Source organism: Penicillium digitatum, chromosome 3 (assembly GCF_016767815.1).
Source record: "Penicillium digitatum chromosome 3, complete sequence".
In the NCBI taxonomy this organism is placed as follows: domain Eukaryota; kingdom Fungi; phylum Ascomycota; class Eurotiomycetes; order Eurotiales; family Aspergillaceae; genus Penicillium; species Penicillium digitatum.
The window spans coordinates 2,449,759-2,475,227 of record NC_089386.1 but is presented as its reverse complement, the minus strand read 5'-3'; the positions used below and the strand labels follow the sequence as shown (position 1 = coordinate 2,475,227).

The following is a 25,469-nucleotide window of genomic DNA, read 5'->3' as shown; positions in this document are numbered from 1 at the left end:
CAGCCACTCTCTATCCTCATTTTTGAAGTTGATTTTTCTCCTTGGAGCTCGAGATCTTTCACGTCTCGTATCCTTGCCGTCTCTGCCAAATACTGCGCTTCGCTCATGCTTGTCGCATATTCAGACTAAGCTGACAGCATCCCGTGTCTCCAACTTGTCCCTCAAGGCCCCCAAATATTGTGAACTTATTGGAAGGCGGGGAGTTAAGCTCCTCCTAGGATACAACAATGGCTGATACTAGTGAGTGATTCTTAATAATTCTTGTCTGACCCAAAATGAATTGCAGGAGAGCTTCGGCGCACTCTTGGCTCGCCGACCTCCGTCGTCACCACCCCTCCCCTTCACACACCCGCACTAGTTATGCGCAACCCGGCGGAACTGACGGATCATTCTTTTCTAGCACAACGACACCCGAACCTTCACCTCACTCCTGAGGAAAAGCGCGTTTTCTTTCAGCTTTTCCAGGCTGCTGATACCACCAATCTCGGCGTCATCACCGGTGAAATCGCCGTTCCATTCTTTGAGAAGACTCACCTATCCCCTGATACTCTTGGCCTGGTACGTGGATATGGCATGGGTGTTGGATCGCAGAAGGGGGTGTCATGGCTAATTATTGGTGGTGCAGATATGGCAAATTGCGGATAAAGAGAACAGGGGTCTCCTGACCCCGTCTGGCTTCGGCATTGTTCTGCGGTTAATTGGACATGCCCAAGCTGGCCGTGCACCTTCCGATGAGTTGGCTCTACAATGTGAGTGATCATCACTTCAGAGAAGTGAAACTTTTACTGATCCCGCATCTACTTTACAGCTGGCCCTCTGCCTCGATTTGACGGAATTGTGGTCGACACAACGGCAAACATCCCGGAATCGAGAACCAAAAGCCCAACACCTGGACCTGCTGGACCTATCCGTGTTCCTCCACTTCAGCCGGATGATGCAAACAAGTTCGTCTCGCTGTTCGAGAAGTCGGACGTCAAGAATGGGATGATCTCAGGTATGTAGCTCTTCACTACTGACAATGTGTCACCAAATCTAACATGTTTGCTGTTTGATCTATAGGCGAAATTGCAAAGCAGATCTTTGAACGCGCCCGGCTCCCAAATGAAGTCCTGGGTCGCATCTGGTTCTTGTCCGACACCAAGCAGCGAGGTGCCTTGGATGCCACTGAATTTACCATTGCCATGCACCTTCTGACGTCATACAAATCTGGCGCGCTGCGCGGCATTCCAGCGACCCTCCCACCTGGTCTATACGATGCGGCAGCTCGAAGGGGATCCGCCGCACGAGCGTCTTTTGCGGCGAGACCCGATGTGCCCCCTATCCCGGCCATTCCCCAGCAGTTCACTGGCCCTCAGCGAACCGCAAGCCCTATGAACCAGGCCAATCGCCCGCCTTTTGTAGGCTCTCTTTCCGCTCAGGCCACCGGGGGTGACTGGTTGATCACCCCACAAGAGAAGGCCCAGTTTGATAGCATTTTTGAGACTGTTGATACAGCCAAGTTGGGACTCATTACTGGAGACCAAGCTGTCGCTTTCTTCATGAAGGCCCAGCTTCCCGAAGAAACCCTTGCTCAGATCTGGGACCTTGCGGATATCGACGCAGATGGCCAATTGAGCCGGGAAGAGTTTGCCGTCGCTATGTATTTGGTGAGATTGCAGCGTAGCGGCAAGGAGCCCCTGCCGCAAGTGGTTCCGCCCGCCCTGGTCCCTCCTAACATGCGCCGCCAAGTGCCTGCACCAATGGTAGCCCCCACACCTCCTCCGGCGCCCGCCCCCGCTGTACGGACAGCTGCCGATGATTTGTTTGGCCTCGATTCGCCCGCGCTGCCATTCGCCCAGCCTCAGATGCCTCAGTCTACCGGAGGTTCCAACCATGCTTTCCAAACCCCTGGCTCGCCTTCCTCTAGGGCATCTCCTCAGACGGCATCGCATACCTTCAAGCCTTTTGTACCAACTTCTACATTTGGCCAGAGCTTACAGCCCCAGATCACTGGTGCGTCAGCCGGAATTCCCACAAATTTCCGCTCTCCCCCGCCTCCGTCAGATGATCTCCTTGGCGACAATGACCCCGAAGAATCAAACAAGTTGACGAACGAGACCACCGAGCTCGCGAACTTGTCCAACCAGATTGGTTCTCTGGCCAAGGAAATGCACACTGTACAAGAAAAGAGGACCACTGCTGAACAAAATCTTACCCAAACTTCGCAGCAGAAGCGTGACTTTGAGGCGCGTCTTGCACAGGCACGGTCAATGTACGAGCAAGAGGTTGCGAATTTTAAGGCACTCGAGGAGCGCCTCAAGTCATCAAAGGCAGAGACACAGAGACTGCAGCAGCAATATGCATTGCTGGACGGCAGCCGCCACGATCTGCAAAACCAATACACGCAAGTTTCGACAGCTTTGGCTAGCGATGAGCAGGAGAATGCCAGTCTGAAGGAGAAGATCCGCCAGGCCAACGCCGAAGTTGCCCAACTCAAGCCAGCACTGGAGAAGGCACGATCTAGTGCGCGTCAACAGAAGGGTCTTGTTGCGATCAACAAAAAGCAATTAGCTACGGTCGAAAGCGAACGGGACAAGCTCCAGGGGGAAATTGACGGTCTGGCTCGTGAGACTCTACAACATTCCGAGGAATTTGCGACGGCCGGCAGTGTGTCCGAGGTTGTAAGCCCTGCTGCCTCTACGGCAAGCCAAAACACAAACCCGTTCTTCCGTCGAACAGGTAGCTCGAGTGAACAAGCACGGTCCCCCGATGTCTCAAATGACCAGCAAAGAGCATTTGACAGCTTCTTCGGACAGTCATTTGCAGCTGTCCCTGCTGCCGGACCACCACCCACTTCGTTCCGTTCCGAGTCGCCGCAGGTTGCGGTCACATCTCCTGTTGCATCTGCTGTTCCGACCCCATCAGTCTCTCCCCCGCCTGGCTCTTTGCCTGGCGCATTCCCTGCGGGGCCCTTCTCTGAGCCACCGCCTGCGAGCCAGTCTCGACAACTGACCCCAAACTTTTTGCAATTTAAGGATAACCAGTCTGTGACTTCGTCTACTATGGTTTCGCCTCCCGCCAGTCGATTTGGCGGCCCCGAAACCTCTGGATTCGATACACCTTCCCAAGCGGCTACTAGTGACTATGGACCTCAATCAGTGGCGGAATCTAGCGACTATAGTCGTGCACCAACCTCAACTCTTGGAGGTACCCCAGCACGGTCTCCGTTTGAGGAGGAAGGGCAAGACACATCGGCTGGGGTCCCCGAGGTCCCAGCTGCAGCTTCTCAGCTGCCCGAATCTGCAACATCCCCTATTGCCAATGAGAGCCATGTCGAAAGCAGCAAGGACCTCAGCTTTGATGAACTGTTTGGCAGCAAAGCACACAAACGGTCGGAATCCCAGCAAGGTAACGACTTCGAGGAGGCGTTTGCTTCTATGAAGCCCGTAACTGGAATTGAGCACACGAATGGATCCGTATCAGCCCGTCCATCTGAATTCCCCCCTATCCAAGAGCTACACCATGACGACGACGACGATGAGAGCTCTGATGACGAGGGTGCTTTTGGATTCGATGACAACTTCACGCCTCCCGCACCAAGTGCTAAAAAGGAGATCCAACAGGATTCTATTGATGCCGCTCAACTGGCTGCTTTCCCTGTCCCGGGAAACTCAATAAAACCCCCTTCTCCTGGGGCACTACCGAGCCCGCCAGAGTATCAAGCTCCCAAAGAAGATAACGTTCATCTTCCTCCTCAATTCAATGGTCTTTTACCCGAGCGCGGTGATCCCACCGTGGCACCAGATGCGCCCCATTCAGTGGAGCACACCACTGGTGCGCCCGTGGTAAGCAATGAGACCCAACGAGACTCTATCTCGGATGCTGCCATCCCACCCGGTGGAGCGAAGGTGGGCGGGCCGGACTTTGAGGCAGCCTTCGCGGGAATGAACCTTGCGCCGGCGATTGAAGCAGATGACGATGACGAGGACGAGCCACAGAGTCACGAAGCCAATAACACGACTGACTTCGATTTCTCTTTCGACTCCCCCTCCCAGAAGCAGCCGGCTGTCTCCGGTGCCGATACTGACCAATCCAGCTCTTCTCAGTTCTTCGCTTTCGACAACAATCTCCATGCATCCGCCGCTCCGCCTGTCGGATCGCCTAACGAGAGAGGATCAAAGCCCGCTGTGCATGAATGGGACGCGCTTTTTGCGCCTCTCAACAACTCCAAGCCTGACACCGGCGAAGAATCGGACGGAGCGAAATCCAAGCAGCCTGGATGGGCTCTGAGCAACGACACTGGCGAAGATGACCTGATCCTTCAGCGGCTGACCGGCATGGGATTCACACGCGATGAATCCTTGGATGCCTTGGAGAAGTATGACTACAACCTTGACAAGGTAGGTTTTTTTTTCGTGTTTGGTTTTGGTTTTGCATCATACTAACTAAAGACTAGGCTGCAGACCACCTGACTTCGAAGACTTGATGATGACACACACTCTTTTTCACTGCACATATCTCCTACATACTTTTTCCTTTTTCGCTCACGTCTCTCACTCCTTGATGAAAGTCCTGGACCTGATGATCAATCTCTCAGTGGCCTCCTTTGCATCGATGTTCCCCTCCGTTTGTCCAGCGCTGTGTCTATCGTTTCACTTTCTTTTCGTTCCTTTCCTTTCCTTTCCTCATGTTGCGACCACTTTGGTGTCCTTCGGAACCGGCTCCTGGCCCAAAGCTATTGGCCGGAACCACGGATTTTGGTGTGTCTTGTTTGTCGTTTGCCTGTGTAGTGTAGTTTACAATAATGCATAATTGTGTCAAATATATTTTGATTCGCTAAGCATTCGCTAGGCGTAGGTACAAACATGCAAATCTGTAGAGTACCGGGACCATTTGATGCAAATTACACTCACTGCTTTGATCGTCAATCCTCATCTGAAATGAAATATGTAATTCGGTATACTTGTGGACAAAGAAGCTACGACTATGATTTTGACAACCATTCGTGAGAATCAAGGTACCACGCTAAAGTAGTAGAAAATATGGAGTGAACATTCAGAGATTTTACTTCCGACACATCACGCAGCAGTGTAAAATCACAGATGCCCCTTAGACTGTTGTGAGCGAGAATGACCTGCAACCTATGCCTTTGCGTGCCGGGTCTCCTCAATATACGCAGAAAGATTTGGCCAGACTTCAAAGGCCTCCACAAGTTTAGTGAGAGCCGGGGGAAGAGTATCCTAAAGATGTGGTGAGCATAACCCCTACTCGAAATGGGCCCAAACAGCACTCACTGGAATGGTACCGGTTCTCATATCGTTGTCAATAGACTGGTAAACCGCGAAGTCGGCATAAGTGACCTTGTCACCCAGGAGATAAGGTCCATCGAAATCATACTTGGCGAGGAGATCATAGTAAGCGGGCACAGTCTCTTTCTTGTAGGACTCGCTCGCCCCATTCAGGTTAGCTACCCATTGAGACTATATGTTGCGTGAGTCAGATCTTCACATGCTAGAGAGGGGATTCGTTGGGTCACATACCCTCCAGTCAATGTAGATATTCGCCACCGCATCAACCAGGTATTTCTCCCAGTTGGTGTTATCATCGTATGCCTACTCGATAATCTCCCTTGGTATACGCCGGCGGAGGGCTTCACGGGTATCGCTATCACGGATCTTGACAATGATCTCTCGATCTTCATAGAGCTCAGCTAGCGAAACTCCAATCGAGGACGTGCCGTTGCTATTAGTTCTCGGAAGCGAGGGGGGGGGGGGGGGGACCGGAGCCGGTCCCTTACCCCCATTTCTAGAGCCGAGCCTAAAAGGCTACCGAGTCGTTCGAGCTGCTTATTTATGTAGGCGGCGTCGTCGCTGTCGCCTTAATCGCCGTCGTAGCTTTCTCGATGCTATCCAAACGCTGGCCGAGTCGGTCGAATGCCTATTGCACCTTTTCTATGACCTACGATTTCTCCCCCTTTGGGGAGTTTAGTGCGTATTATTCGACGGATTTAACAAAGTTGATAATATATAATGTTACGCACTGCCTAACTGGTCACAGTTATGTTAGAAGCTTTCCTGGTTATACTTGCCTGTGCTGGTCCTCCAACGTCAATGATCTGTCTCTCAACCGAGCTGTTGCTGCGCACAGTCTTATTCCAGCCTAAGTCCTTTTGAGGGTATCAGGGAACGATGCCAGGTAGAGCGCCGAGTGTCAGGGTGCGGGCTGGCAGGACGGTATGATAGGAGATGACTGGCAGGGACAGGTCGTAACAGATCAGATTCACATTGACAGGCAGGTACAGGCAGGGGCAGGCTAATATACAAGACGTAGCTCGAAGAGCTACAACAGGATCTAGAACTGAAGTTCAAGATAAACAGGTCGGAGATCACGTGTCGTGATCTTCCTTTTACTAAGCATTACGGTTCACACCGTGACACCGAGCAGATCTATACCGCAGTATTGGTCTGTTCGTTGGTGTTGTCAAGTGATAATATAGTAAGTGAGTCAACAAGGTCGTAAGGTAAACACAAGTAACAATGTATGATTGAAGACGAAGAACTAAACTAAGTACATGAGAGAGTGTCCTTATATATCCTTCGCTTCCTGGGGTCGCCAGTGCTCCTGGGGTATATCCTACACCCCGGGGTAGATCGACCCCTCTGAGTATATCCTACCCCGTGCAGGGATATACTCCTCCTGTGATCACGTGGTTGCTTGATTGGCTCTCGGTGGCCCATCTGTGTACCCGGTGGGTCACCACTGATTGGTGACGGGTAGGTCCGTAACATATATAGGAAGCATCCCTCTCTACAATGCGCGCTATATACCAAGCAGTGATGATCCCATAGATGCTATTTGGAGCAGCGGCTTGGCACTCACCACTAACTATCACATTGAGAGAGAGAAGCTATATTAAACAGTTTGTTAGTATATAGTCGTCTATCCCTTATCATAAGGATACGGATACTAAGAAGATAGCCCAACTTTTTATCAATGTTATTCGAGTAATAGGGATACCAGAAACGATTATATCGGACAGAGGAGGTCAATTAATTTCAGAATTCTAGACCGAGTTTTATCGTTGAAACCATTGATCTCTGTGCGGCTTCGGGCCAGGCCCCGGGACCTCGCTTAGTCAGCAACCGGCCCGGGGCGATATTTCCAAGGTTCCCGATCATGATGGATCCAACTCTTGATACTTGCCATTCTCTAAACTCGAAAATTGGAGCATGTTTTCTCTTCGGACAGTTGCACGTGGTGCCCAAAGTCTCCGGGCTTTCTCCACAGCTCGTATGCTGCAGTCCGAGCTGGCGTACCAAGTCTTTGGCCCGGAAAACGGCCAAGCTGTCCGAGACCCTATCCTGATTCTACATGGACTCTTTGGATCAAAGCAGAACAACAGGAGTATCGGCAAGTAGGTTTTATCAATAGAACTGTTATAGATAGAATCCCCTGTTCTTACACAGCTCTCAGGACTTTGGCACGGGATCTGAAATGCCAGATCTTTGCACTGGTAAGTTTCCGCTTGGCCCCGGAAAGACATGAAAAAAGTCTTCCAAAAGTCCTAAACAAATCTAAACAGGATCTGCGTAATCATGGCCACTCTTTCCATGCCTCCGAGCACAATTATGGTGCCATGGCGGAGGACGTACAGGAGTTCATCAAGCAGCAGAAACTCGACAAATGTGTTTTGATCGGGCATTCCATGTACGTGATAATATTCCCGATGCCAAACGCAGCTTAGGCATACGAATCATCCGTATTATCTGCTCGTCCCATACTAAAAATTGGTAAAGGGGTGCCAAAGCTGCAATGGCGGTAGCCCTAAGCGCCCCCGAACGCGTGTCAGCTTTGATCCCCGTTGACAACGCACCAGTGAATGCAGAACTGAAGAGCGATTTCCCCAAATACATTCGCGGCATGCAGAAAATCGAAGCTGCGAAAGTGTCAAAGCAATCCGATGCTAATAAAATTCTCGAGGATTATGAAGAGGTGAGGGATGTTGATCTTTCTGCAGACTAGCGCAGAAAGAAGGGCGATGAACCAAGCACCCTCTGGTCCCATTTAGCATGCTAACGCTCCTCAGTCTCTTCCCATCCGCCAATTTCTTCTCACCAACTTGATACGCTCCGAGGAAGACAACACGCTCAAGTTCCGAGTGCCGCTATCCGTCATCGGCGGTTCGTTGGATCATATGGCCGATTTCCCTTTCAAGGAATCCGATAGCCTCCACTACGACGGCCCGACGCTCTTTGTTCGTGGCACTAAGTCTAAGTATGTTTCGGACGACACCGTGCCGGCTATCAAGAAGTTCTTCCCCAACGCACAGATTGTGGACGTCGAAGCCGGTCACTGGCTCATTTCTGAGAACCCCGAAGCATTCCGTCAAGGTGATTCCCTCTTCCCTACAATAATTGAAATTGATTTGTTTATGCTTACCTGATGATGATAGCTGTGGTGAAGTTTTTGGAATCGGCATAGATGTAAAATATAGGGCACGTGATTTAGAATTTAGACGTATGTAGAAGGGATTTCGTGTTCAGGAGGAATATTTCACCCAGTGGTTTGCTGAATAGTATCGATTGGAAACGCCAATCGCAGGCTAGGCTTTCAGTCGATCCCCTGAGTGGCGTAATCAACTCATGATGATTTTCACGAAGCTGACTCATGTAGAGACCAACAGTTCCCATGGCGAGTCGTAATTCGAGGTTAACAGAGGGGGAACAAGACGCCCACAACGAAAGTAGTGGACAGCATGAGATCTTTGAAATCAGGTTTGGACCGGCTCACTCATCCTGCTTGTTCCGCTTCCGCTTCTTCCCTGGTCTGCTTGAGGTCTTGGAATTCTCTTCTGCCTGCTCTGCCCTCTTCTTTGCCTTCTTCTTCTCCGTTTTGCTAGAGCCTGGGGTAAAGGGTGCCGAGGCAGAAGAGCTAGGAGCAGGAGAAGGATCAATAAGCGAAGAGGATTTAGTTGTACTTCTTTCGTCATCAGAGTCTATTCCAGAGGATGCCCGTCGCTTTCCTTTCAAATATTGAAACTGGCGGGGTTCAGCGGAATTTCCAGAATACGGCGATGGATGACTGATGCTGGGTCCTCTGGGTGTTTGTGAAGGCTGTCGAGCTTGCATTGCAGAGTGAGTCGATTTCAAAACGCTTGGTGTCGAAGTGTCGGCCTGGCCCTTCACGCTGAACTCAACCGGCTGGTATCCACCTAGAGTAGGGCCCGTGGGAACTGTCCTCGGTGTTGCGCTAGGCGTCGGTGTAAAAGAACGACTATTTGCTAAGGATTGAAGGCTTTCCTGCCCATTGATGCTCTCCTCCAGTTTATCGAGAACATCAGAAATCTTCTCTCCTCCTGCAAGCGCCTTGAAGATGTCTTCAGCGTTCCTCAGGCGCTTAATGTACATCTTGACCTCATTCCCCTGCTCAGTGAATTTCTCCAGTGATACTGTTGGTTTCTGGCCTTCAAGGGCTTTCACCTGTTCTCGGAGTCTGATAAGATCGTTATCTTCGGTTGCATATCGATCTTTGAGGTCTTTCAGCTGTGTCCTGAGTCCGTCAAGACCTGCATCCTCCGCGTTGTTTCTGTCCGCTAAGGCTTTCAGCTTTTTCCGGACTTCGTCGAGATATGGATCTTCCGTCGTAAGCTGATCTTTCAGATCTTTTAGCTCTGTCCGAAGTTTATCGAGATTTTCATATTCGGTTTCGTTCCGACCTTCGAGTACTTCCAGCCGTGTGCAGATCGTGCCAAGGTTCTCGCGCGTGGTAGTGTTTCTCTCCGCCGCGGCTGTAGTTAACTCGTCGATGGTTCGTCGAACCTCTTGGAGTTGTGAGATGTGATCATCGACCTTAATGATCAATGGATCGATCCGTTTCGCAAACTCAGCGATTGTTCCAAATTCTTCACCCTGCTCATCGGCCTTTTGAGCGATGCCTTCGATAGTGTCGTCTTGAGCTGTGATCCTGTTTTGCAATTCGTTCCGCAGTTCAAGATTTTTCTGCAACTCATCACCATGCTCGTGGATGAGTGTTTGAATCGGTGCAAGCTTGTCTGAAATGTCCTTGACATGTTGGAGCAAAATGGGCAGCTCGGTCAAATCCCGGAGCTGCTCCGGTGATATCTGAGCTGCCAGAGAAGTTTCCGCGCTAGCCTGAGCCTTTTGTGCATCTGCTTTAAACCGGTTCATATCTGCCTTGAACAACTCTGAGTCTACCTTGATCGCATCAGCATCTGTCTTGAGCGCAAAAATCCGGGCTTCAATTTCAGTCCGGTAGGCCGTCAATTGTTGACTCAGTTGATCAACAGAGGGGTACATTTGCTGCATGGCATGTGCCATGGAATTGACCAAGTCGCCTGTGGTAATATTTGTATATCGTGTTTCTAGTGAGCGAATGGCCCTGTTGAGAGATTCAATTTTACTCTCGAACTTTGTTACAGCCTGAGCAAGGCCGGAGACCGGAGCAAGGCGGGTTTTGAATCCATCTAATCCACTTTGAAGGTGGGTTCGGAGCCGCTCGAAGCTCCCTGGCAACGACCCCCTAAGTTGGTTAAGGTCCGTGCCAAGTGTCGTCTGATATTTGGTTGTTGCCTCAAATTTCGTGGTCAGGTCCTTCACCATTTTCAAAGTGTCATCCTGTTTGATTCCGAGTAAAGTTTGGCTCGACTCTTGGTTCTTGCGGAAGGTGTTCAACTCGGCCACACGAATGACATCTACGTCATGATGGAGGTTCTTGACATTGTTTAGGAGGTCTGCTTGGGTCTGCAGTCTCTTTTCTAGAGACGTCACTCTTGTAAGCACCCCGCTGTGGGGAGTTGGAGTTGTTTCTGATGAGACCCGGCCACCGTTATCAAGGTTTTGTTGTTGGGTTCTGAGTGAGGCTAGGAGATCTTCTTGGGCGGTAATTTGCTCCGTGGTTTGCCTCCTTTGGGCTGCCAAGTCAGTTTCAACTTGTGAAATTTGAGTTGACGCGCTATTGTTGAGATCATGTCGCGTAGCACTAAGGGACCTGATGTCACTTTCAATGGAAGAAAGCTTGCCCTTAAGCTGTCCATTCGTAGTTCTCATTTTGCCACCAAGATCCAAAATTTTGGTCTCTAGCTGCTGGTTGGAAACTTTCAGTTCTTCCTCAACTGTGTCGACCATCTTCTTCATGATAGTAATCTTTTCATCAAGAGTCTTATCGGCAGCTTTCAATTCAGCATCAATGCTTGCAATTTTGTTCGTGAATTGGCTCTTCCATTTGGATTGAAGAGCAACTGAATTCGCAATCTTATTCATGTATCCCAGCGCTTCCGCCAATCCATTCGGGTTCTCGAGGGCATGCTGCACTTTGTCCAGCTTTGCTTTGAGTTCAGCGATAGTTTTATCCCGGGCTTGCATGTCCGCTTGGACTCGTCCGATTTCGACATCCCCTGTCATTAGGTTATCCCTGCTGATGGTTGGGGCAGGGCCTTGCCCCGTTGCCTTGATTGTGGATTCCAAGTTTCCGACTCTCTCGGGTATTTTTTCGAGCAGGAGATTAGACTCCAAGTGCAACATTGTCGAATTAAAATTATCCTCTGCCTGATTGCAAAGTGATCGATGCTGGGTGATCGATTTGACATGGTTGACCAATTCATCTTTGGCCGCGTCAAGCTGTTGCTGGAAGAGAGCGACGACACTCGGAAATTGTTGAGATTGTTTTGCCCTCTGGAGGTTTTTGGTGATAGAAATTATTTCCTTTTGGAGTCTCTCTTTCTCTTCCTCGCACTTGCTAACTTTGATCATTGAGTTGACCAGATTTGAGATGAAAAAAGCGCCTTGGTGATTGGGTACACTTCGGCTTTCTGTGGACGTAGGTCCAGAGCCATTGTTAGGAATTGAGAGTGGAGGCACTTGGGGGAGCAATTTTGCAGGAACTTTCTGGATGAAGGCGGGATTTACGGGGAGGTTTAGGTGTGCATGTTGGGCATTTGATGATTGAGGATCATCTGATTGCCTTACAGTACCGGCAAGCCGAGGATCTGACGCCTTGGTCGTGATGGTTTGGGGTGGCATAGACGGGAATAGGCCCGAAAGTCGCTGCTTCGGGAGATTGATATTGGGAGAGTCAACATCCATTCTGCTGGCCATGTTCCCTCCAATGGATGTATTGCAAACAACTCATCGTATTTGCAAGAGAACCGTAGTGTCGTTTTTCGGGGGTAGACTCGTAAGATATAGTCTGCACTGAGGTCCCAGAATGGGACACTTTGTCACGCGTTAACCACGTGAAAACGTGCAGGTGAGGTAAAGTGCTTGTAGGTGTAGTAGGGTTTGATGAAAACGCCTAGTTGATTCCCCCTAAGGTAATGAAGGGAGCCAGGCACATCAGATGGAAGACGCGAAGGGCACCAAAAATGCGAAATTGGTTCAAGTGTTGCAACTGTGGCAAGTGGGAATGAAATAAATCGTGTCTTTCAGGTTATATTCTGCCGGGCGGTAACGATGCACTTCGATCTGCGACCTGCCTGGCTCTCATTCTTCTTTTGCTTCTCTAGATCTCTGGCGCATTTTACCATCATACTCTTCCAGTTTAGGAAATATTTCCTGCCGGAAATTTTCAAATATGGCTGTAGTAAGTTACAATTCTTCTACAATCTTTCCACAGTTACTGATACTAAAACAGCCAATTTCGACTGTCGCAGAGAGCAAGGAGCTCCGGGGACTAAACCTCATCGCCGCCCATTCGCATATCAGAGGCCTCGGCGTTGATGCAGATACGCTTCAACCTCGTACATCGTCTCAAGGCCTTGTGGGCCAGGAAAAGGCCCGGAAGGCCGCTGCAGTGATTTTGCAGATGGTGAGGGAGGGTAAGATTGCCGGTCGTGCCGTTTTGATTGCAGGACCTCCTAGCACTGGAAAGACAGCAATCGCAATGGGCATGGCACAATCTCTCGGACCAGACGTACCTTTCACCATGCTTGCTGCTTCTGAAATTTTCTCAATGGAGATGTCGAAGACAGAAGCCCTAACTCAGGCATTCCGGAAGTCCATCGGTGTGCGCATTAAGGAAGAGAGCGAAATCATTGAGGGTGAAGTGGTGGAAATTCAAATCGACCGGAGTGTCACTGGCGTGAGTGGATTCTCTATGCAGAACGAATGAATAGCATTGGATACTGACTACGTGCAGGGCAACAAACAAGGAAAGCTCACGATCAAGACTACGGACATGGAAACGATTTACGACATGGGAACCAAGATGATTGATTCTATGACCAAGGAACGAGTTATGGCAGGAGATGTGATCTCGATCGACAAGTCCTCGGGCAAGATCACCAAACTCGGCCGGTCATACGCACGCTCTCGAGACTACGACGCCATGGGTGCCGATACCAAATTTGTACAATGCCCCGAAGGCGAGCTTCAGGTTCGCAAGGAGATTGTCCACACTGTCAGCCTTCACGAAATCGACGTCATTAACTCACGTTCACAAGGCTTCCTAGCCCTTTTCTCCGGCGATACGGGCGAGATTCGGAGTGAAGTTCGGGACCAGATCAATACCAAGGTGGCAGAATGGAAAGAGGAGGGCAAGGCAGAGATTATCCCAGGTGTCCTGTTCATTGATGAGGTTCATATGCTCGATATTGAATGTTACTCATACATCAACCGTGCCCTTGAGGCTGAGTTGGCCCCTATCGTCATCATGGCTAGCAATCGCGGCCAGTCACGCATCCGCGGAACCACCTACACATCTCCTCACGGCCTACCCCTTGATTTCCTTGATCGAGTTGTTATCGTCAGCACACAGATGTACTCTGGTGACGAGATCCGTCAAATCATCGCTATCCGAGCGCAGGAAGAAGAAATCGATCTTTCGCCCGATGCTCTCGCCCTTCTCACCAAGATTGGTCAGGAGTCAAACTTACGCTATGCCAGCAACCTGATTACCACTTCGCACCTGCTGAGTCAAAAACGGAAAGCAAAGGAGGTTAGTGTCGATGACGTCCAGCGCAGCTTCCGACTGTTCTACGACCCTGCTCGGAGTGTCAAGTTTGTCAATCAATATGAACAGCGCTTCATTGGTGACCAAGGTGCTGTTAGCTTTACTACTGCTACCAATGGCGACGCCATGGAGCTTTCTTGATCAGGATACATGTTTAAGCACAGGGCTATTCGGTGGGCAGTTAAGCGGGTCGAAAGAACTACACTGGATCTTGTTTTTTTTTTTGTTGTCGCATCAAACGATGTATGATAGGACTGGCGCTTGTTGAGCTGATTTGGCCTTTAAGATTCAATTGCAGTCCTCTGTCATAGGGGATCTGATATTAATATTTCATTCATCAACGGTGTTTTGTGTAGCCAAAGCGACTATCGTAGTTGATGTGAGGAGGGGGGGGGGGCATTATGTTACAAGAAATTGACAGTGCCGCTCCACGGCCTTGAATCTCCTACTCGACGAAACTCAACACCTTCGCCAAAGTAGCCTGCATTCTTCCATGAGTCCATCATCGCGCTATCATATGGCCCGTGAGCATTACCTCCATCTCGGGCATCAGACCACCGATATTCCCACATGGCCGGATCTTCCTCAGTCACACCCTTTGCAGGAGGGTCAATCCAGTCATCGCCCGTGTCGTTGCGGTACTGCCGTGTGAGAATTTCGCGCTCTGTGTCGTAGATATCGACTTGACCGCGGCCCATCAGGATATCGGCGGCGCCAGTAATGGAATCAATTGCCTTCTTCCGGGCCACCTCGTTGGGGTCATCAAATGTCATCTCGATATCATCCACGGCGTTCTTCTTTTTCTTCTTGTTTTGCCACTTGGGCTTTCGGCGTAGGCCTTTGCCTAGTCTAGCTAGTGCTTCGAGTATTGTTTCGCCGCGTTCGAGGTGGGTGATGATCGTCTTCAGAACATCAGCTGTCAAAATGCTGTCATCCTTTCGGTCCTTCTCTTTACGCTCTGCGTCGCGTTGCTCAGCAGCCTCTTTGGCTCTCTTGATATCCTTCTTGGAAACACCCTCCAACCAAGAGTCGTAGGCCGCGTCGGGGTCTATTGCTTTGCGAACATAGTTGCCCTGGTCATCAAATCTACCCTCCTCTTGTTCAGTTCGCATGTTGAAGGCATCTAGGAGAGGTGCGTGCTTTTTTTTTCCACCGGCGCCAAGTTCTTCGTCCACCAGTTCGTCGACTCGTGCGCGTTCCTCTTCCCCAACTTCACTACCACTTCCATCTTCTTCCTCATAAATTTCGGCTGCACCCTTGCTTAGATCAACATGAAGCACTCCTCCGCCTTTTGAAGAAGCGACTTGGCCCTCGATCTCATCGTCTCGAAGGAAGCGAACGGACTTTTTACTTTTGTTTATAGTCTCGTCGCCATCGACTTCTTCTTCACCGAAGTCTTCTTGTAGTTCGGCAAACATATCGTCATCTTCGGCATCTTCCTTGGCTTGTTTGCGCTTGGATTTCTCTTCTGTGCGCGCAGAAAACCCCTCGTTTTCGCTGTCCGAATCGTAGCCCTCGAGATTTACCGCCTTGCGTCTCACTCTCTGACCACGTCTGCCAATCTCATCGGCGTCCAGTACTGCGTCTTCTTCGAGCGCATCAGCTGCAAGCGCTGAGGGGTTGCGAAGGTCGAAGCGGGGCTTCTTGTGCTCAGAGGAATCTTCCCCGTCGTCATTGTGGTTGATACCAGCCAAATCTTCGCCTGCGCGCTTAGGTCGTGGCAATGAGCTCGACATGGCGCTTTGATTGGGGAGTCTGATTGAAACTAGAGGAGAAATGTGATGTTACACAAAATTGAAGGGTAAATCAACTCGGATAGAGCTGATTTCCTTGTCCGGGGTCGGAGCGGAAAATCATGGCGGAGCGAGCTGCGTCACTGACGACAATCCAGAGAGCGGCATGATGTACCTCAATAAATCCGGTCCCGTCGCCACCTTTCTCTTTACCCATCTTTATTTGTTCAAATTCATAGAAATTTGATATGGTGAGTCCACTTGAACTCTCCATCCCTCTCTCAACTTTCACCTTCGGAACTAACAGCTTTAGTACCGACCTGGTTACTGGTCGGGCGACCCTATGGATGGAGTCCTAGGTGCCGGCATGGCGCGTCCGGGTGCCACATCCCGTCGCTTCGATGAATACTATCGCTGCTATCCAGTGGCGATGCTTCCTGGTCCTGAAAGAGAGAGCGTGAACCACGGTGGCAAGGTCATCATGCCTCCTAGCGCATTGGACAAGCTTACCCGACTTCACATAACCTATCCGATGCTGTTCGAGCTTCATAATGGTGCGAAAGAGAGGATGACACATGCGGGTGTCCTTGAGTTCATTGCTGAAGAAGGAAAAATATATTTGCCATTCTGGGTGAGTAAGACAGGCTCCTTGATGTGTTATGACTGTACTAACACTCGGTTCTCTGCAGCTGATGCAAACACTACTACTGGAACCTGGCGATCTTCTCCAAATCAAATCGACGGACCTCCCTCCCGGCCAGTTTATTAAAATTCAAGCACAGTCAACCTCCTTCCTCGATATCAGTGACCCGAAAGCTGTGCTGGAGAACGCCTTCCGGAATTTCTCATGCCTTTCCAAAGGCGACGTCTTCACTTTTTCATACAACGATCAAGTATATGAGATGGCAGTATTGGAAACAAAACCCTCTGGGACTAAGAATGCCATCTCCGTTCTAGAGACCGACTTAGAGGTTGATTTCGCCGCTCCGGTTGGATTCGAAGAACCACAGCGGGCTAGTGGAACCAGCACGCCCGGTAGCGTCATTAGCGGTGGAAAGCCTCCAGCCGGTGGACTATTGCGCCCCCATGGCACCATGGCACAATCGATCAACTACCCCGCCATTGCCCCAGAGGCCACCGATGCTGCCACTGGTGCCCGTGCGGCATCATCAAACTTTTTGTCTGGAGGACAACGTCTGAATGCCAAAAAGGGCAGCAAGGCCCCAACTCCTAAACCTTCTACTCCTACCCCAAGTGCCTCAAATCCCTCACATCCACCTCCAACCCGAAGAACCAATGGCCCGCAACCACTTCGACTCCCACCCAATCAGCTCTTCTTCGGGTATGCAATAAAGCCTGTCAAACCCCGCGATGAGAATGGTCTAGTTGTCCCAGATGATCAGCCCAAGTTCCAAGGAATTGGACAAACTTTGCGTGGGAAGCGAAAGGATCAGTCCGACTCTGCCACCCCCTCGGGAAGTGAGGCTGAAGCCCAAAAGAGCAAGGGAAACGCCAAAAAATCCGACGGTAGTGGCCGAACTTTGGGGAAGCGTTAATGTCTGCATGATCTATTCAAACCTTAACTTCCATGACTCTCCTGGGATTTAAGATAGTGGATTCTCCAGATTCCGCGGCGGGGTTTCCTTGGAAGTCATGGCAAGGTTCATCGTGGCGTTTGGGGAGTTTTTTACTTTCGCTTGAATACATAAAAGGCCCTGCAACGAACCTCAATATCTTCATTCTTCTCGTAGGCAGTCCCAATTTCCGCGTCGTCATCTTGGTTTTCAAGCCAGCGTCCTTTTGCAGTCCTTTTGCCTCGAAATCTCAGCATCTCGGGGACTTTTACAACACTCCGAGGATTGGAAATTCCCCATGTACTTTGAAATGATCAAATGCGTCTTTAACATATCTCAGCACATTGTTTCAACCAGCAGATAAGCCACCCTTGTGGTCAGAAACGTCGGCTAGTGCGCACGGCTCTTGGCAAGCCGAAGATCGCCGTCCACATGCCAAAAGTTAGAAGACTACACTGTTGATCTCACACCACTCACATGGTGTTGTATCATGGCCAGAATGGCTGGCCCCCTCGGTCTATCTCCAAGACCCGCTCGGACCAAGCGAGAAGGCGGATCGGCCAGTGATATTCATTGCATTTTGGATGAATGCACCCCCGCGCGCCCTAGCCAAATATGTGGTCGAGTACAGGCAGATGGTACCATCAGCACGAATTATCTTCGTCAGAAGCTCATCAAGTGACTTCATCTGGCACCTGGGGGCCCAGGCCCGGCGAGCCCGCATCGCCCCAGCCGTGGAAGCAATGCGCGGTCTGGTGACCCCTGAGAATCCAGTATTTGTGCACTTCTTCTCGAATGGAGGCATGTCCAGCACGATACACCTATTACAAGCCTGGATAAATACGACAGGGGTCCCATTACCCTTGTCGGCAATGATCATAGATAGTGCACCAGGCAGTCCGAGCCTACGAGCGGAATTCAAGGCTTTCTCATTTGCGCTTCCGCGGATGTGGATCTTGCGGCTACTTGGAAAAGGCTTCCTTTTTGTTTTATTGGTTCTCTTCAAGTTGATCTATTCCTTTTCCCCGTTTCCAGATCCCATCTCCTTTGCCCGAGAGCTCATCAATGATACCTCTTTGGTTCAAGCCGCTAACCCGGACGGGACTCTCAATCGTTGCTATATCTACTCGGATACGGATGAATTAGTGGACTGGCGCGAGGTGGAATCTCATGCGGCAGATACCGAAACTGAGGGTTGGGTGGTGCGCCGTGAAGTGTTTAAGAACACCGCTCACGTTGGACATATGCGAGCGGAGTCGGATCGGTATTGGAGCATTGTTAAAGACTACTTGGGAGCTTTGGTTTTGCTTTGACCTGAGGAAGACTAGAGTGCAACATGACAGCCATCATGTTATGCGGCTGACATACGCATCTGCTTGCCTAAATCTTTTTTCCCCTTCTTCAAGTCGTCTACTCGTGGCTATATAGGCACTAGCAACAGGAAGTTACTTCCATCGAGCCTTTGAAGCCCAATTGACTTCTTTTAGGGATTTTTAAACAGTACAGCAAAGTTTCGCAATTCCATAGTCATAGGGTTGAATCACTATGACTATACCTCAAGATCAGCTGGGCATACGCCGATTTGCTAGAGCCAAATTGAAGGCCCGGACCCAAGTTCCGCAGCTCCCGTCTGAAGGGCCATCAACCATTGTGATCTAGCCTAGAATCGAAGACGACGACAGCCCTGCATCATAACTCTGGCCCTCATTTTAAGTGTCTTCAGCTTGGTTCTCCTCGCTATTCTCTCATTCCAATGGTCATTGTTCACTTGTTTGGATTTTGGTGTCTGATATTGTGCATGTCATCGCAATATAAACCTTGTTAAAGTGGGTTTGGGACCCTGCATTGGCCCTGTGTTGTTCTGACCGAGCAATACAGATCATCGTATCACTATTGAGGACTTTGCTCTGGTGTACTATTCTTGACCAAACGCAACGATGTTCCAACACCAATCCCACGACCCGAGCTTCCTCGAGTCCAAGGCAGGGAAAGATTACCGCTTCGCTCTTCCGGGATTCAACCGGCCGTTAGACTTTGCTCCGATGGAAAAAAACATCTACGGTGTCGAAAGTCGGAGTATTTTTCCATCTGCGCTGGATGATAGAGATATCCAAGCAGGATTCGTGGAGTAAGTGCAGAGTCACAAACACCCGAAAGGGACTCAATGCTGAAAATTTTCACAGCCTGCCCGTCTTGACCCTCCGTGAGATGCGTATGGTAGAGTTTATGGAGGACCTGACTGATATTCCTGAGTGGTGGAAAAAGGTTGGTTTTCCGATAAAACTGAAACAGATCATTCTGCTGAAGTCATCTCAGGTCTTTGAGCCCGCTACACAAGAGAAGTGGAAAAAGGCCGCTATGAACAGTGGCAAAGACATCACCCTCAACATGGCTGAATGGATTATTGATGAACTTCAATTCAAGGCAATGATCTACGAGGTTACAGATGTAGTCGCCCTGTACAACGGCGATGTCACCAAGTCTGATACAAACCTGCCTAAATCGCTCTACAGCGATATGAGATCCCAGTTCGCTGCGCTAGAGTACGATGAGAAATCAATGCAGTACTTCTATCCAGGAAGCCTAAACAAAGAGCGTGACCTCATTTCCATGGCATTGTACCCGGTCGTTTACGGCAAGACTCGCATTCTCACAGACAGAATCATTGGGCTCGATGACGCCCTCAGGTACGCTGGCAAGGGCGAAGTTATTCCAGTCCCAAAAGAGACTGGAATAACCAGGGAAGATATTGCCTGGCGTGTCTTAGCCCGCGCAGATATCAAGGTTCGGCCCTACAACCGGAATTATCAGATCCTTCCTTCAGACTGGGAACTCGGCGATGATGGACAGTGGCACATAACCACATACATCAACAACGTACACCCAGTCAAACACCGGAACCTCTACAAGCTCCTCGAGCAGGCTTTCAATTGCATCATTCCGCAGTGGAATGCAACCTTGACTCCCCTCAAAGACATGCTCCATTCCCGTGCCCGAATCGAATACCACAAGGCAGAGTATTATCCAGTCCCAAAGGAAGTAGCTGCTCAAGCACCTCAGATACACCCAAGGGAGGCGCAGAGTGAGTTTGATGTGCGCACGGAGAAGTGGAGAATGGAGAACTACCGCGCCATCCAACCCGACGCAGGCAAGTTCATTCCCTGGGCAGTTCCACCCTGGCTGATGGACAAATTGCCCGAGGACCTACCTAGTGCGGTTCGCATTGAGCGAGGTGTCGATCTCAACCGGGACTACAAGGAACGCGGACTTCAGGTCATCACACGTCTGTTGGGCGTTGATCTAACTCCGGAAGATCCAACTTTCGAGACAAACTGGCATGGTGACGGCACGATGGTGAGTTTAGAAGCCCTAAGAATCACTGCAGTACTTGCTAATAACAAAACACAAATTAGAACGAGCACATCTGCGCCGTAGCAGTCATACCATACGACCACAACAATTTACTCGACCCGTTCATGGAATTCCGCAACATAGTAGAATCCGACACGCTTGGAGAAATCGAGCACGACCCAAGCGACTTCATCTGGCTGCAGCAAGTCTTTGGCTTGACAAACGGCGAGCCAGCAATCCAATACCCAGGTTCGATCTGTGCTAACATCGGCCGGGTGATCATGTACCCAAGCACTATACAGCACAAGTTTACGCGCTTCGAGCTGAAGGACAAGACTAAGCCTGGATACGCGCGCACCGTGGCGTTTTACCTCGTCGATCCTAATATCCGCATCATCTCCACTGCCAATATCCCGCCGCAGCGTCTGGATTGGACTAAGGAGTTGTCGCCTGGGGAAGGCGTTAAGGAAGGCTTGCAAAGGCTAGCGCTTGAGAATATGAAGTCCAAGGGTGATATGCCGATGAGTCTAGAGGAGGCTTTGGAAACAAGGATCAAGCTTCTGAAGGAGATGGATGAATTTACTCGCTATCAGCATGTGGCTTTTGAGTCGAATGTTTTAATGCTCTAATTTGGTGCGGCTTCTTTTGATTTTCTTCATTTCTTCCAGTTTGTTTATTAAAACGTCGTTTTGTTTTTGAGGATTGCTGCCCAGCTGTTTTTGTCGATCCAAGGTGCTAGGGTCGACGCATCAGCTACGTGCTACAGAAAAGAACAACTAGGTAAAGATGATATTAAATCGCCGCGCTATGCCATTCATTCGTAAGACCAAGTATGCACATGTCCCATTTTGATTGTCCCAAACTCCAATCGACCCAAATCCAAGTCCTTCGCTTAACGTCCCTTCATCTCAGGGAACTCATCATCAAGCTTCAGACGAGCGGTAACGTTCATACTCATCAGTTCTTGAATCAGAAGTTTGGCAGCATAGGGAATAACCATCTTCACAACGGAACGAGACGATTTGCACCCAGGACACCAGTTCAAGTAGCCCATGAAACCGCACTGTTCACAGACATCGACCTCGTGGCGATCAGATGAGATCATCAAACGCTCCAGCAGCAGCTGACTAGTGCCGTAGGCAATCAAACAATCACGTTCCATCTCACCGAGACGCAGACCTCCATTACGCGAACGACCCTCGGTAGGCTGGCGGGTAAGAGTAGCAGTAGGACCCTTGGCACGTGAGTGCATCTTATCTTGAACCATGTGCTTCAGTTTCTGGTAGTAGATGGGACCAGTGAAGACGTAGAAAGGCAGAGCCTCACCAGTGATACCGGAAGTGAGATAGTCCTTGCCACCATAGCTGAAACCTTTGTCGATCAGGATCTGGGACATTTCTTCGACGGGGCTGCCGCCGAAACATGTACCGTAGCCATGTTGGCCGGACAAAACACCTGCCTTACCAGCGACCAGCTCCAACATCTTTCCGACTGTCATTCGAGAAGGGAAACCGTGGGGGTTCATGATAATGTCCGGATTGATGCCTTGGTCCGAGAAAGGCATGTCCGCCTGGTCTGCAATAATTCCTACAACGCCCTTCTGTCCGTGGCGGGAAGAGAACTTGTCGCCGACCTCGGGGCGACGAGTTTGTCGGGTCAGGACCTTGATAAGCTGTGTCTCGCCTTCAGTGGCAGATACCAGGACCTTATCTATGTAGGAAGGATCCGGGAGCTTGTAGTTCATAGACGCCTCGATAACATCTCCCCCGCCCATACCGGAGCCAGTGAATCCCATGGAGTTTTGTACCCTGGGTGTGACCTTGTTGATGTAGCTTTCGCCGTTATTGACCATTTCGCCGACTGCAGCCAGGCCATCAGACTCGAGAAGCGCGTGCTTGCGGATTGGAACACCATTCTCGAATGTCGGTCCTTTGAGAGAATCTTTGGCTCCGTTGGGGTAACTCTTCAGCGTTGTGACATACTTGCGGAAGACCTGGCAACGTCCAAAGCCACGGTCCACGGACCCCTTGTTCAAAACCAGAGCGTCCTCAATATCGTAGCCAGAATAACTCATTACGGCAACAGTCGCGTTTTGACCCGCAGGGAGTTGGTCGTACTTTGTCAGCTCAATAGTTCGTGATTTGACCATAGGCTTTTGTGGGTAAACCATGAGGTAAAGAATGGAGTCGATTCGCTGGAACTGATTGGAAGCAATGGCTCCTATAGCTTGCTTACCCATGGCACATTGGTAGGTATTACGCGGGGACTGGTTGTGGTGAGGATAGGGGATCAAGCCAGCAACAGCTCCAAGAACCGTGAAGGGCTCAATCTCAAGATGGGTGTGAGTATTTGAGATGTCCTTCTCGTAGATGGCGATATAGGAGTCGTTCTCCTCGTTCACATCGAGGTATTCAACAAGTCCTTGCGCAAGGAAGTCGTCAAACTCCATTTTTCCATCGCGCAGCTTCTCAAGATGCTGAACGCCAACCAGAGATTTGCCATTCTCCACGACGATAAGCGGTCTACAGATGCGCCCGTCATCGGTCGCGACATGAACAGCTCGCTGGTGGTGATTGATGTAAATGCTGACGAATTCCGAAACCCGGCCCATGCGGCGCAGTCTTCGGAAGGCATTGAGGAAGGACTTGGGGCGTCTGGTCAAACCAGTCGGTGTACCATTGATGGAAATTGTGTAAGCACCCCGAGCATAGAGCTGCTGTCCACCAACACTCGATATGTCTTCAACGCCGAGCATGAATATCAGATTTCGCACCGGTCCTTCTTCGTCGTTGGTCGTGATATGTGTCATGAGGGCCAAGTTCTTGACCAATCCACATGCCTCACCTTCGGGGGTATCTGCAGGGCACAACATTCCAAACTGGGACGGTTGCAGAGCACGAGGACCACTGACTTTACGGGTCTTTTCGAACTGACTGCTAATACGGGTCATCATACCGAGAGCTGCAATGTAGCTCAATCGGCTGAGAACGTGGGTGACACCCGCACGCTCCATGCGGAAACGTTTCAAGCTCCAGTTTCCTGTGGAGATTGCTCGGTTCATACCCTGAGTGATATGGTTTCCATGCATAGTCACGATAGTCCACGCATCGAACTGCTCGGCTCGGTTGCGTTTGTTCAGGACTTTGTCGATGTTCATCTTGATATCGAAACAGAATTTCTTGAACAGATCTTCAAATAGAAGGGCCAACATCTGACCTGCCAGTTCCAGCCTTTTGTTTCCAAGATAATCACGGTCATCAACTAGGGCCGGGTCACTCTTTGCCATTAGAACGCGACGAGCCATGTGAGCAACGTAGATAGCCTTGGGTCGGAAGTTCATGTCTTTGACCTCGATATGAGAAATAATGACGGATGCAATAGCCTCAACTGCCTCTTGCACGTGGGTCTTGCGATAAGCAGCTTGTTTGCGGTTGATCTTGATGCGACAGCCGATCCACTCAAGAGCTTGTTGTTGAGTGTAAACATCGACATTGATAGCCTCTTCGAAATTGATGGCAAAATCATCTTGATACAGACTATCGTCACCAGTAACCATTTGCATCATTTCCTTATCGGTGTGGATGCCCATGGCCTTGAGCAAAATCACGATCGGAATATCTTCATTGAGCACGTTGTGCTTGACGTAGAGTCTTCCTTTTTTCGATACAATGTAACTTTTTGATTTACGCTCGTTGGAGGAACTGTGGATATTAGTGATAGTAAAACCAAAGAGGTTAGACGTGGACATACCTGGTAACCGAGGCCTGAACGATCTCCTTCTTTGGGTCGGTTTCAACAATAATTCTGTTCTTGCTCAACTGCTCTTGTACAAGAATGACCTTTTCTGTTCCGTTGACGACGAAGTAGCCACCAGGGTCAAGGGGACATTCATTGAGGACGCTCATCTGAGCAGGCGTTTTATTCGACAGCACACACTTAGAACTACGGAGCATGATGGGAATTCTTCCGATGGGGACTGCTCTTCGGATAACCCTTTGCCGACCACGGACATACTCGAAGTCAACGAGAATGGGTGCGGCATATGTAGTGTCTCGGAGTCTGCACTCTTGCGGCGTGATCGTGGATTCGAAATCAATTCCACCATCGCCTTGCTCGTCGGCTCGCCGAGGCGAGGCCACGTAGATATCGGTAAACTTGATGTAAAAGTTGTGGTCCACATCACTTCGAATGGTAGAGCTTGATTCGACAATCTTCTTCATTTGCACCTCCACAAAGTAGTTATATGAGTCAAGGTGCTGCTTCACCAGCCCTTTGACCTTGAGGAATGCTGGCAGCAGGTTCCATTTGTCCCTGGCGGTATTGATCGGGTCTGTAAGTCCCTTGTTGTAGTAGAATGGTTCTAAAAGCGCATCGAATGGATCCCTAGCCTTAAAATTCGAAGCCGGTTCGGCCTTTCCGGGAATGGAATGCTGGTGAGGCTGAGGAACAGGGTTGGATTGAGACGGGCGCTTAGTTTTCGTGGAGTCAGTCGCCGATTCGGTTCCGGCCTAGCCAAATAGCAGAGCAGTCAGTATAATCATCGGAAGTATGGGATTTGCGACTGGAAAAAAAGTTTTGTTACCTCTGAAAGACGTCGCGCTCGACTGGCCGCAGAGGGCTGTGGCCTCTTGCGCGGAGGCATTTTGGCTAGTCGGCTGAGGTGCAGAGATATCGACTAAGAAAGATATCCCAATTAAAATACTCAGTTGTCCAAAGGGAAGCTCGCATGATGGATCCTCATGGAGGGGAAAGATTTGAATAATTTGGAGATGGCTTAATAAGCCGCGGGCTGGAGCTTATTGATGCCTGAGGCATCAGTGGATAACATCCCAACGTCTCTGTTAGATGTTCTTTCAGATGTCAATTT

The 25,469-nt window shown here is 50.0% G+C and overlaps 10 protein-coding genes across 10 annotated transcripts; 6 read left to right on the top strand and 4 right to left on the bottom strand.

Annotated features, from left to right (window-relative positions):
• Window positions 1-227: 227 nt before the first annotated feature.
• Pdw03_8435 (Calcium-binding EF-hand) lies at window positions 228-4,465 on the top strand (the record flags this gene model as incomplete). The annotated part of the gene is made up of 6 exons (XM_066101964.1): window positions 228-240; window positions 401-558; window positions 626-749; window positions 809-994; window positions 1,060-4,379; window positions 4,436-4,465. The coding sequence occupies 6 exons, from the start codon at window positions 228-230 to the stop codon at window positions 4,463-4,465; spliced, it is 3,831 nt and encodes a 1,276-aa protein (XP_065957047.1).
• A 655-nt stretch (window positions 4,466-5,120) lies between these two features.
• Pdw03_8434 (Glutathione S-transferase/chloride channel, C-terminal) lies at window positions 5,121-5,782 on the bottom strand (the record flags this gene model as incomplete). Its single annotated transcript, XM_066101963.1, has 4 exons — window positions 5,121-5,219; window positions 5,274-5,459; window positions 5,520-5,591; window positions 5,777-5,782. The coding sequence occupies 4 exons, from the start codon at window positions 5,780-5,782 to the stop codon at window positions 5,121-5,123; spliced, it is 363 nt and encodes a 120-aa protein (XP_065957046.1).
• Window positions 5,783-7,208: 1,426 nt separating this feature from the next.
• On the top strand, window positions 7,209-8,460 carry Pdw03_8433 (Alpha/beta hydrolase, putative; the record flags this gene model as incomplete). Its single annotated transcript, XM_014678086.2, has 6 exons — window positions 7,209-7,393; window positions 7,453-7,492; window positions 7,562-7,686; window positions 7,776-7,971; window positions 8,066-8,369; window positions 8,432-8,460. The coding sequence occupies 6 exons, from the start codon at window positions 7,209-7,211 to the stop codon at window positions 8,458-8,460; spliced, it is 879 nt and encodes a 292-aa protein (XP_014533572.2).
• A 305-nt stretch (window positions 8,461-8,765) lies between these two features.
• On the bottom strand, window positions 8,766-12,092 carry Pdw03_8432 (uncharacterized protein; the record flags this gene model as incomplete). Its single annotated transcript, XM_014678085.2, has 1 exon — window positions 8,766-12,092. The coding sequence occupies one exon, from the start codon at window positions 12,090-12,092 to the stop codon at window positions 8,766-8,768; it is 3,327 nt and encodes a 1,108-aa protein (XP_014533571.2).
• Window positions 12,093-12,567: 475 nt separating this feature from the next.
• Pdw03_8431 (AAA family ATPase Rvb2/Reptin, putative) lies at window positions 12,568-14,085 on the top strand (the record flags this gene model as incomplete). The annotated part of the gene is made up of 3 exons (XM_014678084.1): window positions 12,568-12,576; window positions 12,628-13,074; window positions 13,132-14,085. The coding sequence occupies 3 exons, from the start codon at window positions 12,568-12,570 to the stop codon at window positions 14,083-14,085; spliced, it is 1,410 nt and encodes a 469-aa protein (XP_014533570.1).
• A 263-nt stretch (window positions 14,086-14,348) lies between these two features.
• Pdw03_8430 (GYF) lies at window positions 14,349-15,680 on the bottom strand (the record flags this gene model as incomplete). Its single annotated transcript, XM_014678083.1, has 1 exon — window positions 14,349-15,680. The coding sequence occupies one exon, from the start codon at window positions 15,678-15,680 to the stop codon at window positions 14,349-14,351; it is 1,332 nt and encodes a 443-aa protein (XP_014533569.1).
• Window positions 15,681-15,925: 245 nt separating this feature from the next.
• Pdw03_8429 (Ubiquitin fusion degradation protein Ufd1, putative) lies at window positions 15,926-17,233 on the top strand (the record flags this gene model as incomplete). Its single annotated transcript, XM_014678082.1, has 3 exons — window positions 15,926-15,928; window positions 15,991-16,308; window positions 16,367-17,233. The coding sequence occupies 3 exons, from the start codon at window positions 15,926-15,928 to the stop codon at window positions 17,231-17,233; spliced, it is 1,188 nt and encodes a 395-aa protein (XP_014533568.1).
• A 602-nt stretch (window positions 17,234-17,835) lies between these two features.
• Window positions 17,836-18,564, top strand: Pdw03_8428 (Indole-diterpene biosynthesis protein PaxU, putative; the record flags this gene model as incomplete). The annotated part of the gene is made up of 1 exon (XM_014678081.1): window positions 17,836-18,564. The coding sequence occupies one exon, from the start codon at window positions 17,836-17,838 to the stop codon at window positions 18,562-18,564; it is 729 nt and encodes a 242-aa protein (XP_014533567.1).
• A 624-nt stretch (window positions 18,565-19,188) lies between these two features.
• On the top strand, window positions 19,189-21,231 carry Pdw03_8427 (Histone H2B; the record flags this gene model as incomplete). The annotated part of the gene is made up of 4 exons (XM_066101962.1): window positions 19,189-19,379; window positions 19,435-19,516; window positions 19,568-20,605; window positions 20,665-21,231. 4 exons carry the CDS (start codon window positions 19,189-19,191, stop codon window positions 21,229-21,231), a joined length of 1,878 nt encoding a protein of 625 aa, XP_065957045.1.
• A 263-nt stretch (window positions 21,232-21,494) lies between these two features.
• On the bottom strand, window positions 21,495-25,244 carry Pdw03_8426 (DNA-directed RNA polymerase; the record flags this gene model as incomplete). The annotated part of the gene is made up of 3 exons (XM_014678079.1): window positions 21,495-24,303; window positions 24,353-25,110; window positions 25,185-25,244. The coding sequence occupies 3 exons, from the start codon at window positions 25,242-25,244 to the stop codon at window positions 21,495-21,497; spliced, it is 3,627 nt and encodes a 1,208-aa protein (XP_014533565.1).
• Window positions 25,245-25,469: the final 225 nt, after the last annotated feature.